Genomic DNA, 19814 nt, shown 5'->3' with positions numbered 1-19814 from the left:
GCATAGTATATTTTATTCAGTAATCTTTTAGTATGCTTATGATATGCCAACTCAATGTTAGCTTGGGGTCACTCGTGATCCTAGGTCCGTGTTTATGTCTTGGGGGTAGCCTCGAGGTGTGACAACCTTGGTATCAGAGCCTTAGGTTTAATAGTCTTTGGATGTCTGAAATGCCGCACTAAGTAGATTCCATTTCAAGGGTATGTAACGCGCCACATTTATGAGGTGGAGGCTACAAAGTGTTTTAGGAAAACCTACACTTTCTTGATATTCTTATCGTGCATGGGTATGATCTTCTTTCTAACTCGACGTTATGTATTTTCAGATCATGCCTCCGCGTAGAGGTTACACAAGGAATGCTAATGCCCGTAATGCTAACACAGTTCATCCAATCCTAGATTATGAAGTTTTGAATGTACAGTTTCGAAATGCCATTCAACTTTTTACCCAGAGTGTAGCTAACCAGAACAATCAATAGGTTCAGTTCCTGAAAATGCTAGTGGTGGATCAGTGGCAGCTAGGGTCCATGATTTTGATAGGATGAATCCACCTGAGTTTCTAGGTTTGCAAGTTGGTGAGGATCCCGAGAATTTTATTGACAAGTCAAGAAGATCTTTGGAGTGATGCAAGTAACTTGGAATGATAGGGTAAAGTTGTCGACCTACCAGCTCGAGGATGTAGCTCACATTTGGCTCACTCAATGAAAGGAAAACAAGGGTGAGAATGTAGCCCCTGTGACTTGGGAGTGTTCTAATAGAGCTTTTCTGGACTTGTTCTTTCCAAGAGAGTTGAGAGAGGCAAATGCCTAGGAGTTCATGAATTTGAGGCAAGGTTCTATGACAGTCCAAGAGTACGGACTTAAGTTCACCCAGCTCTCCAGGTATGTCCCACATATGGTTGCAGATCCCAGGGCACAAATGAGTAAGTTCCTTTTTGGGGTATCTGACTTAGTGAAGACACAGTGCAGAAACGCTATGTTGTTGAACGATATGAGTATTTCTAGTCTCATGACTCATGCTCAGCAGGTTGTGAGAGATAAACTTAGGGATAATGCTAAGGACAACAAGAAGGCTAGGACAAGGAACTATGATTACTCTCATAAAAAAATGGGTGGTGAAAATTGCTCGCAGTTTCAACAGAAATCTTCAGCTCCAGCACCTTCATCAGTTTGTGCTCCATCCCCCAGGTTTCGACATGATAAAAAAGGTAGGGCACCAGGCTCTAAGTATTAGGGAAGTGTTTTAGGTACTAGAACCTACCCAACTTGTCGAAAGTGTGGTAAGAACCATCTAAGCGAGTGTCTTGTAAGAAAGGATTGATGTTTTAGGTGTGGTCAGACTGGTCATAGGTTGAGAGATTGTCCTTCTTCTAAACAAAGTTAAGGAGGTAGAACTAGTAGGGCTCAGTCTACAGCTTCAGCAGCACCAACAGGTGGCCAGACTCAGCATAGTACTACATCTGGTACATGTGGCGGTCAGCGCCAGAACATGTTGTATGTTCTCCAGCCTCGCTAGGATCAGGAAGATTCTCCTAATGTGGTCACTAGTATGTTAAGAGTCTTTCACTTAGATGTTTATTCTTTGTTAGATCCAGGGGTTACTCTTTCCTTGGTAACTCCGTATATAGCAGTAAACTTCGATGGCAGTCCAGAAACTTTCTCAGAACCCTTCTCAGTTTCTACTCTAGCCGGTGACCCAATTATAGCTAGACATGTATACGAAAATTGCCCTGTCACAGTCTCCTAGAAAATTACCCCAGCAGATCTTATAGAGTTAGAAATGGTAGACTTTGATGTCATTCCAGGCATGGAATGGTTACATTCCTGTTATGCCTCAGTCGATTGTAAATCTAGGATCATTCGTTTTCAGTTTCCAAGTGAACCAGTCATAGAATAGAAGAGTGTAGCTCAGTGCCGATGGGTCGATTCATTTCTTACCTTAAGGCAAGAAAGATGACATCTAAGGGGTATCTCTATCATTTAGTTTGGGTTAAGGATTCAAGCTCTGAGTTCCTCCCGAAAGGAAAATCAACTTTGGAATTGATCTCCTTCCAGATACCCAGCCTATTTCTATTCCTCCTTACAGAATTGCTCTGACTGAGCTTAAGGAATTGAAAGACCAGTTGAAAGACCTTCTAGATAAGGGCTTCATCAGACCCAATATTTCCCCATAAGGTGCACCAGTGTTGTTTGTGAAAAAGAAAGATGGGTCTCTCAGGATGGGCATCGACTATCGCCAGTTGAACAAAGTCACAATAAAAAATAAGTACCCTATACCAGGATTGATGACTTGTTCGACCAACTTAAGGGTGCTAGTCATTTTTCGAAGATAGACCTTAGATCTGGTTAGCATCAGCTCAAAGTCAGAGATAGGACATCCTGAAAACAACCTTCAGAACTCGGTATGGTCATTATGAATTTGTAGTTATGTCATTTGGACTAACCTATGCTCCTGCAGCTTTCATGGATTTGATGAACAGGGTGTTCAAGTAGTATTTGAACTTGTTTGTTATCATCTTTATTGATGATATCCTCATTTACTCAGGAAGAACATGCAACCCATTTGAGGGTTGTCCTGCAAACTCTCAAGGATCGCCACTTATTCGCTAAGTTTAGAAAATGTGAGTTTTGGTTGCAATTTGTTGCTTTCCTTGGGCATATTGTGTCTACCGAAGGGATCCGAGTAGATTCTCAGAAAAGAGAGGCAGTGAAGCAATGGCCCAGACCTACCTCTCCTACAGATATGAAAAAAGAGAGGCAGCCACACGCAATCAAGAAAACAAACAAGTATATCTCGGCTTAAAATTAAGCCCTCGGTCGGCAAGACCCCTGTAAACAGATCCATAAAAGAAACAACTACTCCCAAGAGTTCATATAAAGAAATAGTCAACTAGCACAGAAGTTCTGATTGGGCCGTCGAAGCCACCATGATCTCTATACCAAAACTGAAAGCAGGTATATATCAAGATAATAAATCAAACAACTAACAAGCTTCAACAAACCAACAAACTAGGCCAGCATGGATATAACGTAGCTATAGACCCCACACACTAGTCTGCAAGCCTCTTAGAGTAATATAATTCTATGTTTCTTTTTTTCCTAAATTTAAAAATTGGTTATTATTTTTTAATTTGGATTTTAAAATTTCCTTTTTTGAAATACAATTTAAATATAAAAGGCAAATTTTTAATTATTATTATTATTATAATAATAACAATCTATCTATATATAATAATAGAGGTAAAAAGTGCCACATGTCAGCACCTCAAAAATTCAACAATTTTAAAACAAAAAAATTAATCTAAAAATCTTTTAAATCTGTAACTTAAATTAACCAAAAATAAATAAAAAAAAGTAACCAACTAAATAATTATAAGTTTCTAAATAATTCAAAAATCGTTTGAATATGAATCTTAAATTAACCAAAAATAAAAAAAATAAAGTACTGGACTAGATAATTATATGTTTCTTTTTTTCCTAAATTTAAAAATTGGTTGTTGTTTTTTAATTTGGATTTTAAAATTTCCTTTTTTGAAATATAATTTAAATGTAAAAGGCAACTTTTTAATTAATAATAATAATAATAATAATAATAATTATTATTATTATTATAACGATCTATCTATATATAATAATAGAGGTAAAAAGTGCCACATGTCAGCACCACAAAAATTCAACAATTTTAAAACTAATAAAGTTAATTTATTTTTTTTTTAAATCTGTAACTTAAATTAACCGAAACGAAATAAAAAAGTTACTAACTAAATAATGATTAAAATAATAACTAGAGAATACACATATTATTAAAATAATAAGTACTAAAAATAATGATAAACATTATAATAGTCATAAAAGGAATTTACCCATTAATTATTATATTAGAATACTAAAAATATTGGTAAGTTCCTCGACATCTAATTGTTGATAAAGATATAAACTATTATTTTCTTCTATAAAAAATGACAAATCTGAATTAATAATTTCAATATAATATAACAAGTATTTAATTCACTATTTATATTTAATTGGTTTTAATGATTAATAAGAAATATACATATATATATATATATATATATATTAATTTTATGTGTTGAATTGTGTCTACATGTTTGTATTGTTATTAAATAATTTAATATCCACTGTAGTTTTAATTATTTTTTAATTATAATTTTACACGAATTTAAGACTTTAAAAATTATTTAGAACTTTTTAAATTCAAAGAAAACATATTTAAAATGAATCAATATGTCATTTAATCTTATGATATTTAATATTTCATGTGGAAAGTTAGAATTGATAAATTGTTAACATGGAGAAAATGTTAATTCATTAATACATCATAAAAATAATAAAGGAAAAATATGTTAGAATATTTGAACTATTTTATTTTTATTAAATAAATATAATTTTAAATATAATTTTTTTGCACAACGCGCATGTACGTATACTACTATAACTTATAACTAATAAATTTAGGACTAAAAATGTGGTCAAAATTATTTGTTTAAATCTTCCCTCCTAAAATTTCCCAAAAACACAACCCTGTCCCCCTCTCTCAAAATCAGAATATTCCCCCTTTTCCAATTCTCCCTCTCGCCCAAAACACCTCAGCAATAGCTGTATAATTATGTTCTCTTCTCGCTTAACTCTGTCTTTTTCCTTCACTTCATCTACTACAGAGGAAAGGCTTAAAATAGTCCCTCATCTTTGGGTTAAGGCTCAAAGTCATCCTTGAGTTTTCACATGGAGCACTAATAGTCCCTCATGTTTGCAATATTGGTGCACATTTGGTCCTCCCCTAAAATTTTACCTATTTTTTAACATTAATTTTGTTCACAATTTTATGTAAGGAATGTCCAATCGTCTTTTTATATATTTAGTAGAAATAATAACTCTATGTGAGAGAAGGTGATAAGAAGAACACCTTGTTCTGTTTAGTAGAAATATTACGGCAGTTAAACTAACAACATCTTAACATACGACGTTGGAAGAAAAGAAAAAAGTTGTACTATTGCACGTGAAATTATCGTGATGAACCTCTCGACTTTACCTGGAATACGATTTCTACTAAACAAAACAAAGTGTTTTTCTTTTCATATTCTCTCATATGGAGTTATTATTTCTACTAAATATATAAAATGATGATTGAACATCTCATACATAAGTTATGGATAAAATCAATGTTAAAAAATACGCAAAATTTTGAACGAGGACCAATAGTGCACCAATATTGCAAACATGAGGGACTATTAGTGCTCCATGTGAAAACTCAAGAATGACTTTGAGCCTTAACCCAAAGATAAGGGACTATTTTGAGCCTTTCCTCTCTACTACATATTGAAATAATATCGGGTAAGTAATTTTTTTTATTGGATCTGAATTATTTCTTCTTTCTATGTTTGTATGTTTTCTTTACCCAAAGGTATGAAAAGTATTTCAGTTTAATAGATTTTGTTCCTTTACATTTCAAGAATCTTTAATTTTAGAGCGATTTGACATATATATGAATGTATGAATCTTTAATTTTAGCAGACTATCCATGGGTAGTGTAGCACATGTTGAGGAAGAAAGGAAAAAACTAGTAAAAGATGTTCATCGGCTTGTTGAAAAAGTGTTTGGGTGATCCAGTTGAAATTCTTGATCGTTAGGTTCGAAGGTTGAGAAACAAAGAAGTCCCTGCAGTTAATGTTTTGTGGATGAGTCAGCCTGTAGAGGGAGCTACTTGGGAAGCTGAAGCAGCCATGCAGGCCAAGTATCCTCATCTCTTCCCTTCCGAATCCATTCCAGATTGAGGTAATAGTTCCTTTCTAGTCCTTCAGTTACTCATGCAAAAATTCAGTCTTAGTATCATGTTTCTTCAGTTATACGTGTGTTTTCACCGTATTTTTATGTTCTTGGAACTAAGTTCAGTCAGATTTCAGTTTCCTGTAGTTAATGGTAGAGTTTGTAGCTCTTTCCCTCCATATTCAGCTAGTTCAGTCTTCATTCGAGGACGAATGTTCCCAAGGGGGAGATAATGTAACACCCCATATTATAGAAAACCAGAAATGCAGAAAAGTCTAGAAGTTGCAGGTGCCTCCAACAGGCACCACCCATGGACCATAGGGTGACCCACAGACCGTAAGTGGGGTCCGTAGTTGGCCATCTGCAACACCTCCCCAGAAAGCCCATAAATTTTGGCCAAGTCCAGGATCACAGCAGGACCTACGGACCGTAGGAGGGACCACGGTCCATGGTCCAGGGCATGGTTCGAACCCCCAGCCTTCAACTCCCAGACGCCGAGTGACGGTTAACTAGGACAGGCCGTCGGTCTATCCACGGTCCGTCAGTTGATCCTAACAACTTTTAAGTCAAGGGTCGTTTGGCCTTTTCTCTATTCATTGAACACCTAAACTACATCATTCAACCCTTAAACTACGTCGTTTTGGTCAGTTTTAGCCTAGTAACTTAGTTAGACTTTACTCAAGTCAACTCATTCTTCAAAATTCATCCAAGTTGAACAAAAAAGAGGAGAAAGAGTCGACCAACCCTCTCCAAGAACGCAACAAGGTTTCCTCTAGTTCCAGCCCCAAAATTGGAAGATTTCTTCGTGGAATTTGTCACCAAGTATGTGGGATTTCACTAGTGGGTTCCTTTCTCCCATTTGGTCCCTAGAATTCATTTAGAATCTTGATTCCCTAAATATTGCTTAGACCTAGGGTTTCTAGAACTTCAAATAATTGTTGTGATTTGGCTGTTAGAATACTCCAAATCGGATTATCATGATTCTGTAACATTGTTGCTTAGTTCCTTGCATGAAATTCAGAACCCTAGTTGTGTAGATTCGTTTAGTGCATAAATTACACATGCTAGGTCAGTTTATACAGATATACATGCATCACTTTTCAAATGTTTCATTATCTGTACTTAATGTTTCATTTTCAGTTAGCATGTCAGAATATTGAGCTATCCAGTTATTTCTTTTATGTTGTGATTTATACATTCTAGTTGTGAGTAGGATTAATATCAAATTGGACTAGGGTCAGTCATCCTCATAGTCCCAGAACTACGTGCCTCCATAGTTAAGTCCCCTATGTGGGCATTATACTTAGTGATCATGCCAGTCATGCCTTTATGCTCTTGGCAAGGTATATTGGGTCCTTTTGATGGGGTGTATACATTGGCTTCCACATTTAGGTCATGTGGTTTTATGTCGGTTAGTAGTAGCTCCCACAGTCAGATTCTAGTGTAGTGACCAGGTTATCAGTTACACTTCAGTATTCGGTTTCAGCATCTTATGTACTTGGTCATTGCATTCAGTTTAGTTCATATTCAGTATGTTCACTATATTCATCATGTTGAGATTATATCATTCATCAGTATGCTTTATTTCAGTTATATATATGTTGTTCAGCTTTATCTTGTCCTGAATGCTTAGTACCCTTCAAGTACTGACGCATACTCTGTGCTACATCTTCTCGTGATGTAGGTTCAGGTCCTCATCATTCAGATCACGCATAAATTGGTTCCTGATCTCCAATTCAACAGTATCAGTGGTGAGTCCTCATTCTTCGAGAACGATTGACATGTCTTTTATTCAGTCATTCTTGTTTTAGTTTCAGTTTTGCTTAGCTGGGGGGATGTCCCAACATATCTAGTCAGTTAGAGGCTTTCATTCAGACATAGTTAGATTCAATTTTAGTTTGAGTTTGATCTTTTAGTTGTTATTGAATTCTTCATTTTTATATATTCAGATTAGCATTGGGTATTCCCCACTTTCAGTTAATCACGATTTTAAGCTTTTGCATAGTATATTTTATTCAGTAATCTTTTAGTATGCTTATGATATGCTAGCTCAAGGTTAGCTTGGGGTCACTCGTGATCCTACGTCCCGTGTTTACGTCCTGGGGGCAGCCTTGAGGGGTGACAATATCTTTCAGCACAAAACGAACTAGGTAGCTCATGACCTATCAAATTAAATATAATTTAGTCCTCTTTCCAACACCATTAATTTTGCAAAAATACAAGCTCGGAGTAAAATATTATGCCCATTTTTCCGAAGCCCTATCGGGTAGGGCATCTTCATGAGCTGCTAAATGGGCCTTGGTCTTCATGACGGCCCGTGAAGTCTGTCTTGAAGTTACTTCAACAACAATTAAGTCAAGGTCGCATTGGTCTTTTACCCTATGCGTTAGGAACTTAAACTACATCATTTGATGCCTAAACTATGCCGTTTTACTCAGTCAAAGCCTAATAATCTAGTAAGACGATACCCCGAACCCTCATTCTCCAAAAATCACCCAACTTAGAGCGAAAAGAAGAGGAAAAGTCGGCTACTTCTCCATGGATTTCATCACCACATGTGTGTGATTTCACTAGTGGGTTCCTTTCGCCCATTATATCCTTAGAATTCAGTTAGTTCTTTAGATTCTCATAAACTGTTCAAACCTAGGGTTTCTAGATTTTCAAGATTTATTGTGATTATGGTTCATTTGATCTAAATACCTTGTTTCTTGATAATTTAGTATAATTTAGTGCATAGCACTGACAACCCTAGCCTGTGTAAATTTATCCTAGTTTATGAATTATACTTTCCATGCCATTCAGACAGAAATTTATGCTTCAGATTTCGAATGTCATATTTAGTGCATTTTAGCTTCATGAATATTCATATGAGAGTAGAGTTAGCACCATGTTGGACTAGGGTTCAGCGTACCCTCAAAGTTCGTGCCTGCATAGGTTTATAAGTCCCCTCAATTGGGCTTTAGTTTTAGTGATCATGCCACAGACATGCCTCTATACCCCTACCAAGGTATATTAGGTCCTTTCGATGGGTGTATACATCAGACTCCACGTTTAGCTTGCGTGGTTTATGTCGGTTAATAGTAGCTCCCACGGTCAGACTCATAGTGCATTGACAAGGTTTTCAGCATTTACCTTAGTATACAGTTCAACATGTTATCTTCATGATTAGTACTTGGTCATTACATTCAGTTCAATTTTCAGTTATACTTTCGTACATATCCATATTCTTGTTCAAATTATATCATAGCTCAGTTATGTATTGTTCAGTTTATATACTTTGTTCAACTTAGCATATCTATATCCTGCATGCTCAGTACATTCAAAGTACCGACACATATTTTTGCGTTACATCATTTCATGTAGGTTCAGGCACTCAGCATCCAGATCACTCTTAGTTTGATTCACAATACGACTTCAACAGCTTCAGTGATGCGTCCTCACACATTGGGGATAATATACATGCTTTCTATTTTAGTCTTTACTTTGAGTTTTAAGTTTTGTTAGAGTTAGGTAAGGCATGTCCTAGAAACTCAACTGAGTTAGAGTCTTTTCAAACATAGTAGTAGATTCAGCTAGAGTTGTTAAGTGTTGTTCCAGTCATCACTAAACTCTTGTAGTGTTTTATATATTAAGACTAGTTGGGTTTTTCCCCATTTCAGATAACCACTATTTTTAGCTTTTGCATAATACATGATTTACTAAGTTATTTCTTTAGTATGCTTGTTATATGCAAGACTCCAGGTTAGATTGGGGTCACTCGTGATCCTAGGTCCTGTGTTATGTCTAGGGGAAAGCCTCGGGGCGTGACACTTTCCCTCTCAAATCGATTATCGAAAGAGATTGATTGGAGTGTGTAATTATTCTGATACTAGAAGTTTAAGTTTGATGTCTATAACTTGCTTAAAAATAGAGGCTATGGGTTGGATCTATTTGCCTTATTTCTGCATCAAAAGAGAGAATAGATTAAGAAATTGGGTTATTTAGTATAGAATATAAATGAGAATGAAAGGATATTCTATGCAAGGATGCTATGAGATCGAAAGAAGATTTGTGTCATTGAAGATAACCCAACTTATTCATGAATGTTCACCACTATAGAGCAACATATTTAACCCTATCTGACATTGATTTCCTATAGAGCAACATATTTAACCCTACCCCTAGATGTAACATGGCGTATAGAACCTCGAAAGGCTCCATACAAACCACTTAGTCCTCATAACTTAAGAAATAGAACAATAAGAGTAAAACAATAGTCCAAGTCCAAAACTGAGAATAAATGAAAAGCGGAAATCTAATACACTTGTCTCATCATAGACATCTAATAGAATATAATAAAATTGGGCGTAGCCCATACATCATGTTTAGAAGAGGAAATACATGAAAGAGAGTGAAAACAATAAAGTCCGTCCTCGAAGAATGAGGACTCACCAAACCTTGGGAATCAATCAAATCACCCACTAGCCACGAAACTGAGCACCCTGAATATCGGACCCTACATTTGAGAAAAAAAGTAGGCAAAAGTATGCATTAGTACAAAAAAATGTACCAAGTATGATAGCCATGCATAAAACATTTAAATCATGCTAAAATGGTATTTCATTTAATGACATGCAATTGACCAAGCTAAACATGATATCAAAGAGTTAGAAAACCTAAGTCATAAATCATGGTCAATGCAACCTAACTTCATCTTTAAAACCTTTGAACTCATATAGGATACTTCTTGAAGTAACCTTAGTTCATTATTACTTGTGGGGAATTCGCCTTAACCGACATAGAAACCATGTGAGCTATAACATGATCCTCGGTGTCTCCCACACCGAAAATGTTTATCCTCTTTGCCCAAGGTAAGGACCATGAACTTCTAGCTTAAGTGGATCCACTAGCTAATCAACCTATGAGGGAACATAGTTAAGGGATAAGGAGATTGCTGCTAGAAACCCACCCTATACTAACGGGAGAGCTTCCATCTCATGAGATTGCTTATAGAAACCCGGTCTCTACTAACAAAAGAGCTTCCATCTCATCATCAATATCCACTCGGTGCTAAGCCTAAATCCCACGGAAAAGTCATTTCTTACTTGACTTCATTAATCATGGAAAGGTGCCCTTGGACAACCTAACCAAGCTAGTTTCATTACGATAGCTCCTTGTCTTTGATTAAATTAGGTGAGAAAGCCTTTCAACCTAAGCATCCTTTCTATGTGAGAAAACCTTTCACATCATTCTAGTTTGTGTTTTAGTGAGAATATCCTTTCACAACACAACATCATCAGTGGTACTTTACTCTCAAATCACCCTTAATACATTTGCATAGATTTCATTAAACAATGCATAATTCCATAATTTACCTCTTGAGGTTCAAAACCCACTTTCAATAATCAATGATTAAAAAACATGGGTTAGATATGGATCTCATCATAAATACATGTAAAGCTTTCAATACATGCTCAATTTCATAAAACTCTTCCTTGAAGATCAAAATTCCACATCATATGATTCATAACTTGAAAATATAGGGATTACATGGGTTCATGGGGAAATTATCATAAAAATATCATATTTCATCAATTCATGAATAAGAGAACATAGTTTAATCATTTAAAAAAATAATGAAAAGAACCCATGATAATTGAAGAAAACCCTACTCAATTGAATTGTGGAATTCTACCATTTGAAATAGAGGGATTTGGGTACTCCATGGATGAAAACTATTATACCTCGAATCCAAATTCTAGCCTTCAATGGAGAAATTGAGACCTTAGCTTGAAACCCTAGATGAATCCTTCTTCTTCAAGTTTCTAGAGAGAGAATTATTTGAGAGCTCTTCTTTTTGGTAAGTTTAGAGAGAATGATTTATATTGGGAAATTTGGGGGTAAACAGTCTTATATAGGAGGTCCTAAACATAGGCAAAACGACAAAGTATAGAAACTAATTAATTAGGAAAAGACCCAACTGCCCCTGAAAATTAACTAACAGCCGGCCACCAACGGACCCCAGTCGACGGGTCGTGGTCTGACCCATGGTCCGTCCTGGTGGACCGTGGTTGGCCATCAGAAACCAAGATCTTGGGCCTCGAACAACGGACCCTAACCAAAGACCGTGGTCTGGCCTATGGTCCGTTGGTAAGGCAGTGGTCCTGAGCCTCTAGACCAGTCTGTATAGGGATATCCATGGACCACACCTACTGTCCGTGGTCCCATCCATTGGCCATGGGTGGACCTCATGGTTGGCACCTGCAATTTCCCAAAATCTGATCCTTTTCCCATTTTTTGATACGGGGTGTTACAATATCTCGCCCTTGGAACCATTCTTCCTTAAATGAGATTCAAACTGGTTCTAAAAGAGTAGGAGAATGCAATGCATACAACCAAGGGGGAACTATAGACTCCAAGAGAGGACGTTCTCAAAACATTGTAAGAGGGGTTAAACTAACTTTATTAGCCCATTATGCATGCAATGAACATAAACATGGAGGAAACATCAACTCCAAGCTAATCATACTCAAATGTATTATAAGGTAGTAGGAACTACATCAAGCAACCCAATATGCATTAAATGTCAACATTACTCATGTTCAAGGAGGAACTACCTTCTCCAAGCTAAAATCATGCTCAACACAATCTCATGGAGCTCATATGCAATTCACTCTCTGAAATCATATCTAAAGCATGTCCATCAATTCATCGCATGAAGTCTATAGGAAACTCATACTCAATGCACAATAACATGAGGAAGATCAAGCATGTAAACTCATTTTCTTTCAAAACACAAGTTTTCATTAACATGCATCACATAAGGAAATCATGGAAACACATAAAAACACATAACTCCCAAAACAAGGACAAACCAAGAGGAACTCATTACCTCAAGCTAGAATAGGAGTAGAAGGAAAAAGATGAGGATATAGGGACATCATATAGGCCTCAGCCTCCCAAGTAGCACCCTCAACTAACTGATTCCTCCACAAAACCTTCATGGAAGCTATTTCCTTGTTTCTCAACTTCTTGACTTGTCAGTCCAAAATCTCAACAAGAACTTCTTCATAAGAAAGACTCTCATCAACTCCCAACCCTTCAAAGGGAACTATGGATGTCGGATCTCCAACACACTTCTTAAGCACATAAACATGGAAAATAGGATGCATTGTTGCCAACTCATTTGGCAAATCTAACTCATAAGTAACCTTACCAACACGTCTCAAAATTTGATATGGGCCTACATACCAGGGACTAAGCTTTCCCTTCTTACCAAACCTCATTGCATCCTTCATGGGTGAGATTTTCAAGTAAACCCAATCGTTAACTTCAAACTCTAGATCCTTTCTCCTGACATCGACATACGACTTTGTTGACTTTGAGCCATTTTCAACTTTTCCCTTATAAGTCGAACTTTCTCCGTAGCCTATTGTACCAATTTGGGACCTATTAGGGCAACTTCACCCACCTCGAGATCTATACTTCCTACCATATAAGGACTCAAATGGAACCATATCAATACTCGAGTGATAGCTATTATTATAAGCAAACACAATCAATGGCAAATGGTCATCCCAATTACCCTTAAAATCAACCACACAAGCCCTTAACATATCATCCAAAGTTTGGATAGTGTGCTCCGTTTTCCCATCGGTTTGGGGATGAAAAGCCCTGTTAAGCTTAACCTTAGTGCCAAGAACCTTTTGGAATGATTTCCAAAACTGAGAAGTGAATTCGGTACCACGATCGGAAATAATGGACAAAGGCACTCCATGAAACTTTACCATTTCTCTCAAGTACAACTTGGCATAGTCCTCCACCGAATAGGAGACCTTGACGGGAAGGAAATGAGCTGATTTCGTCATCCAATCTACTATAACCCAAATAGAGTCATGTTGTCACCGAGTGCAAGGAAAACCAACAATAAAGTCCATATTCAAGTCTTCCATATTCCAAGTAGGAATGCTAATATCTTGGGACTAACATTCCGATTTTTGATGCTCAACCTTTACTTGTTCGCAATTTGGACACTTAGCCACAAATCCCACAATATCTTTCGTAATCCCATTCCACCAATAGACCTCCCGTAAATCACGTTACTTCTTGGTGGCTCCTAAGTGAATAGAATACCACGAACTATGGGCTTCTGTTAAAATTTGTTCCCTCAAGTCATCCACATTTGGAACACATAGCTAGCCTTGGTATCTAAGTACACCATCTCCCCCTTGGGAGAAAGCCTCAACGGGTTTCTTAAGCACCGCCTCTTTCACATTCGCCACAAAAGACGATTTGAAACCATTGTGGACGATAACACCACCTTTGGTGGAGTCCACTAGTTGAACACATAATTGAGCCAATCTATGAACATCTCGAACCAACTATTTCTTTTCTTCTTCAATATGGGAAACACTATCCATTGATAACCGACTAAGAGCATCCGCTACCACATTAGCTTTATCGGGGTAATAAAGAACACTCATGTCATAATCCTTCAATAACTCAAGCTCCCTTATTTGGGGAAGATTCAAATCTTCTTGATTAAACACATTGCAAACTCTGTGGTCGTTAAACACATCTACATGTACTCCATACAAATAGTGTCTCCAAATCTTTAAGGCAAAAATGACCGCCCCCAATTCAAGGTCAAGACTAGGATAATTCGTCTCATGGATTTTTTAAGTTTCCTTGAGGCATATGCAATAACTTTCCCAGTTTACATAAGCACAAACCCTAGCCTAATTCTCGAGGCATCATAATAAACAACAAAACCATCCGTCCCTTCCGTAAAGTCAACACCGGGGTGGACATAAGTCTATCCTTCAACTCTTGGAAACTATTCTCACACGCTTCAGACCATATGAACTTAGCTTTCTTTTGAGTCAAAGCCGTCAAAGGAGAGTCAATTAAGGAAAAACCCTCAACAAACCTTCTATAACAACCAGCTAAACCCAAGAAACTTCTAATATCTGAGAGTGTTAGAGATCTAGGCCAACTCTTGACCGTATTCGTCTTATTAGGATCTACCTCTATGCCCTTCTTCGAAACAGTGTGACCAAGGAAAGCTACAGACCTTAACCAAAATTCACATTTGCTAAACTTTGCAAGAACTTGTTGGTCCTTTAAAATTTGCAACACGGTCCTCAAATGATCAATATGTTCATCCTCTCTTCTTGAGTAGATCAAAATATCATCGATGAACACAATTACAAACATGTCAAGGTATTGTCTAAACACCCTATTCATCAAATCCATAAACGCCGCCGGAGCATTAGTCAGCCCAAAAGACATTACTAGAAACTCATAATGACCATATTGAGTTTGAAAAGTCATTTTCAGAATGTCATCATCTTTCACCCTCAATTGGTGATAACCCAATCGAAGATCAATCTTAGAGAAATAACTTACCCCTTGAAATTGGTCAAATAAATCATCTATCCTTGGGAGAGGATACTTGTTCTTAATGGTCACCTTGTTCAACTNCTAGTTGAACACATAATTGAGCCAATCTATGAACATCTCGAACCAACTATTTCTTTTCTTCTTCAATATGGGCAACACTATCCATAGATAACCGACTAAGAGCATCCGCTACCACATTAGCTTTACTGGGGTGATAAAGAACACTCATGTCATAATCCTTTAATAACTCAAGCTACCTTATTTGGCGAAGATTCAAATCTTCTTGATTAAACACATATTGCAAACTCTGTGGTCATTAAACACATCTACATGTACTCCATACAAATAGTGTCTCCAAATCTTTTTAAGGCAAAAATGACCGCCCCCAATTCAAGGTCATGAGTATGATAATTCTTCTCATGGATTTTTTAAGTTTCCTTGAGACATAGGCAATAACTTTCTCAATTTACATAAGCACAAACCCTAGCCCAATTCTCGAGGCATCATAATAAACAACAAAACCATCCGTCCCTTCCGGTAAGGTCAACACCGGGGTGGACATAAGTCTATCCTTCAACTCTTGGAAACTCTTCTCACACGCTTCAGACCATATGAACTTAGCTTTCTTTTGAGTCAAAGCCGTCAAAAGAGAGTCAATTAAGGAGAAACCCTCAACAAACCTTCTATAATAACCAGCTAAACATAAGAAACTTCTAATATCTGAGGGTGTTAGAGATCTAGACCAACTCTTGACCATATCCGTCTTCTTAGGATCTACCTCAATGCCCTTTCTCGAAACAATGTGACTAAGAAAAGCTACAGACCTTAACCAAAATTCACATTTGCTAAACTTTGCAAAAACTTGTTGGTCCTTTAAAATTTGCAACACGGTCCTCAAATGATCAATATGCTCATCCTCACTTCTTGAGTAGATCAAAATATCATCGATGAACACAATTACAAACATGTCAAAGTATTGTCTAAACACCCTATTCATCAAATCCATAAACGCCGCCGGAGCATTAGTCAGCCCAAAAGACATTACTAGAAACTCATAATGACCATATTGAGTTTGAAAAGTCATTTTCAGAATGTCATCATCTTTCACCCTCAATTGGTGATAACCCAATCGAAGATCAATCTTAGAGAAATAACTTACCTCTTGAAGTTGGTCAAATAAATCATCTATCCTTGGGAGAGGATACTTGTTCTTAATGGTCACCTTGTTCAACTATTTATAATCAATACACATTCGAAGAGACCCATCTTTCTTTCTAACAAACAAGACTGGAGCACCCCATGGAAAGATACTCGGTTGGATGAAATCCTTATCCAACAAATCCTTCAACTGTTCTTTCAACTCTTTAAGTTCTACCGGAGCCATATGATAAGGAGGATTAGAGATAGGTTATGTATCTGGGAGAAGGTCAATACCGAAGTCTATTTTATGCTCGGGAGGAATACCGGGTAAGTCATGTGGGAATACTTGTGGAAAGTCATTTACAATGGGGACCGACTCGAAAGAAGGGTTTTTGGAATCTACATCCTTCACCCTTACTAGATGGTAGAAGAACTCCTTAAAAACATCTTTTTAGCTTTAAGATAAGAGACCAACTAACTCTTAGGCATAGAATTTCCCCCTTTCCACTCTAGGATAGGCTCATTTGGGAACTGAAACTTGACTACACGAGTTCTACAATTGATAGAAGCGTAACATGAGTGCAGCCAATCCATACCCAAGATAACATCAAAATATAACATATCAAGCTCTACTAAGTCAACAAGACTAACTCTATGGGACAAAGAAATGAGACACTTTCTATAGACCCTCTTAGCCGCAATAGAATCACCAAGAAGAATAAAGAGAGAAAAAGGTTCTAACAACACATCTGGAAGAATATCAAACATCATAGGCACATATGGCGTCACAAAACACAAGGTAGCACCGGGATTAAATAAAGCATAAACATCAAGTTGGAAAACTTTCAACATATCGATAACCACATCCGGAGAACCCTCTCGTTCACTATGAGTTTGAAGTGCATAGAAGTTGTTTTTCTTAGGAGCATTGAAACCCGCACCACTAATAGTAGCTTTCTGGCCCTCTCTTCCTTTAGCCATAAGCTGTGGACAATCCTTCATTTTTTTACCACTCTTACCACAATCGAAGAAACCAACCGTGCCGGCTAGGCCCTTACCCTCTTGCTTTCTACCAAACTTAGCACAGTTAGACCTAAGCAATGAAAATTCACTACCATTACCTCCTTGAGACTTAGGGTTAGACACCCTATCTTGGTTGAAATTAGGATAAGCATTAGAGGAACCTTGACCGGAAAACCTTTGTCGGAATCTTGGACGACCTTGTCCATCGGACCTTGCGTTAGAGAAATTACCACCACGGGTCTTAGCCCTTTTTATCTCTCTATACTTTCCCTTGAGTTTCTCCTCTATTTGGTGTGCATGCACTATGAGACAAGAGATGTTCATGTCTTTAATGAGCATTGTGGTTCGGCACCCTCTATCCACCATTTTGGACACACCCAAAACAAACTTACTCATCTTAGCTCTTCAATTGGCAACCATTGATTGAACATACTTAGACAATTGAGTGAAATTTAGAGCATATTCCCTCACACTCATACTTCCTTGTTGAATGTTAATGAACTCAAGCACCCTGGCTTCCCTCATCTCAAGGGGAAAGAACCTATCAAGAAATATGGCCTTAAACTTCTCCCAATCAAGAGGACCTGCATCTTCCGGCCTCTCTTCCTTCCATTGATCATACAATATTTGAGCGACACCTTTTAATTGATAAGCGGCCAACTCTTCCATTTCCATCGGCGTAACACCTATGATTATCAAAACCTTGTAGACCTCATTGATAAACTCAACTTTGGAACCATGAAACTCCGGAGGATTCATTTTTGTAAAGTCCCTTACTTTTGAAGCTATCGTACCCACATTTAGGTTCACGGGAACCACTACCTCCCTATTGACTTGGGCTGTCATGGCTTGAGCCAATTCTTGAAAAGTAGCCCTAAACTTCGCATTAGATACTTGCTCGGCCAAAGGGTCGACCATAATTTGAAGAGCTTGAGGAGGAGCTTCTTGTTCCACATTTTCCCTCGCATTCCTTCTAGTATAAGCCCTTCGAGAAGCCATATCCTGAAGAACATAGGATAAGGATTAGGAGAGAGACTTTATAGAGTTAAACTTTATCGCATGACTTTAGAGTAATGAAAGAAGTGGAGTTGCCTAGTCATCTTGTAGCCTTTCATTAATAAATGTGGCCGCTTCACACTCATGAACAAGACTCTACTAGACGTGGCTTATGAGAGATCCTAGGACCACTCTAAACCTTGTGCTCGGATTAACAAGTTGTCACGACCCAGGGGTACCCCTAGATTTAACATGGCATATAGAACCCCGGAGGACTCCATATAAGCCACTTAGTCCTCATAACATAAGAAATAGAACAATAAGAGTAAAACAATAGTCCAAGTCCAAAATTGAGAATAAACAAAAAACGGAAGTCTAATACATGTGCCTCATCATAGACATCTAATACAATAGAATGAAATTGGGTCTAGCCCATACATCATGTTCAGAAGAGGAAATACATGAAAAGAGTGATAACAATAAATCCATACTCGAAGCATGAGGACTCACCAAGGCTCGGGAATTAATCAAATCACCCACTAGCCACGAAACTGAGCACCACTGAATATTGGACCCTGCATTTGGGAAAAATGTAAGCAAGAGTATGTGTTAGTACAAACAATGTACCAAGTATGATAGCCATGCATAAAACATTTAAATCATACTAAAAGGGAAATTTCATCTCATGACATGCAATGGACCAAGCTAAACATGATATAAAAGAGTTAGAAAACATAAGTCATATATCATGGTCAATGCAAGCTAACTTCATCTTTAAAACCTTTGAAATCATATGCGATACTTCTTGAAGTAACCTTAGTTCATTATTACTTGTGGGGAATTAGTCTTTACCGATATAGAGACCATGTGAGCTATAACATGATCCCCCGGTGTCTCTCACACCGAAAAATGTTGTCCTCCTTGCCCAAGGTAAGGACCATGAACTTCTAGCTTAACTGAATCGACTAGCTAGGTTGGGGCACATAGTTAATGGATAAGGAGATTGCTACTAGAAACTCAGCCTCTACTAACGGGAGAGCTTTCATCTCATTAGATTGCCTCTAGAAACTCGGGCTCTACTAACGAGACAACTTCAATCTCATCATCAATATCCACTCGGTGCTAAGCATAAATACCACATAATAGTCATTTCTTACTTGACTTTATTAATCATCGAAAGGTGACCTTGGACAACCTAATCAAGCTAGTTTCAATAAAATAGCTCATTGTCTTTGATTCAATTAGGTGACATAGCCTTTCAACCTAAGAATCATTTCTGTGTGAGAAAACCTTTCACATCATGCTAGTATGTGTTTTAGTGAGAATATCCTTTCACAACACAACATCACCATTGCTACTTTACTCTCAAAGCACCCTTAATACATTTGCATAGATTTTATTAAACAATGCATAAGTCCATAATTTACCTCTTGAGGTTTAAAACCCACTGTTAATCATCAATGCTTAGAAAACATGGGTTAGATATGGATTT

General features: G+C 37.3%; 1 protein-coding gene across 1 annotated transcript; it reads right to left on the bottom strand.

The window, feature by feature from the left end:
* Positions 1 to 1573: 1573 nt before the first annotated feature.
* Positions 1574 to 18325, bottom strand: LOC125861561 (uncharacterized). Its single transcript, XM_049541426.1, has 3 exons — positions 17911 to 18325; positions 17165 to 17628; positions 1574 to 1741 (listed from the first exon to the last, which is right to left on the bottom strand). The coding sequence occupies exons 1-3, from the start codon at positions 18323 to 18325 to the stop codon at positions 1574 to 1576; spliced, it is 1047 nt and encodes a 348-aa protein (XP_049397383.1).
* Positions 18326 to 19814: the final 1489 nt, after the last annotated feature.

This window comes from Solanum stenotomum, chromosome 4 (genome assembly GCF_019186545.1).
Source record: "Solanum stenotomum isolate F172 chromosome 4, ASM1918654v1, whole genome shotgun sequence".
In the NCBI taxonomy this organism is placed as follows: Eukaryota; Viridiplantae; Streptophyta; class Magnoliopsida; order Solanales; family Solanaceae; genus Solanum; species Solanum stenotomum.
Note: the sequence above shows the minus strand (reverse complement) of the source record. Positions and strands in the feature narration are given on the sequence as shown.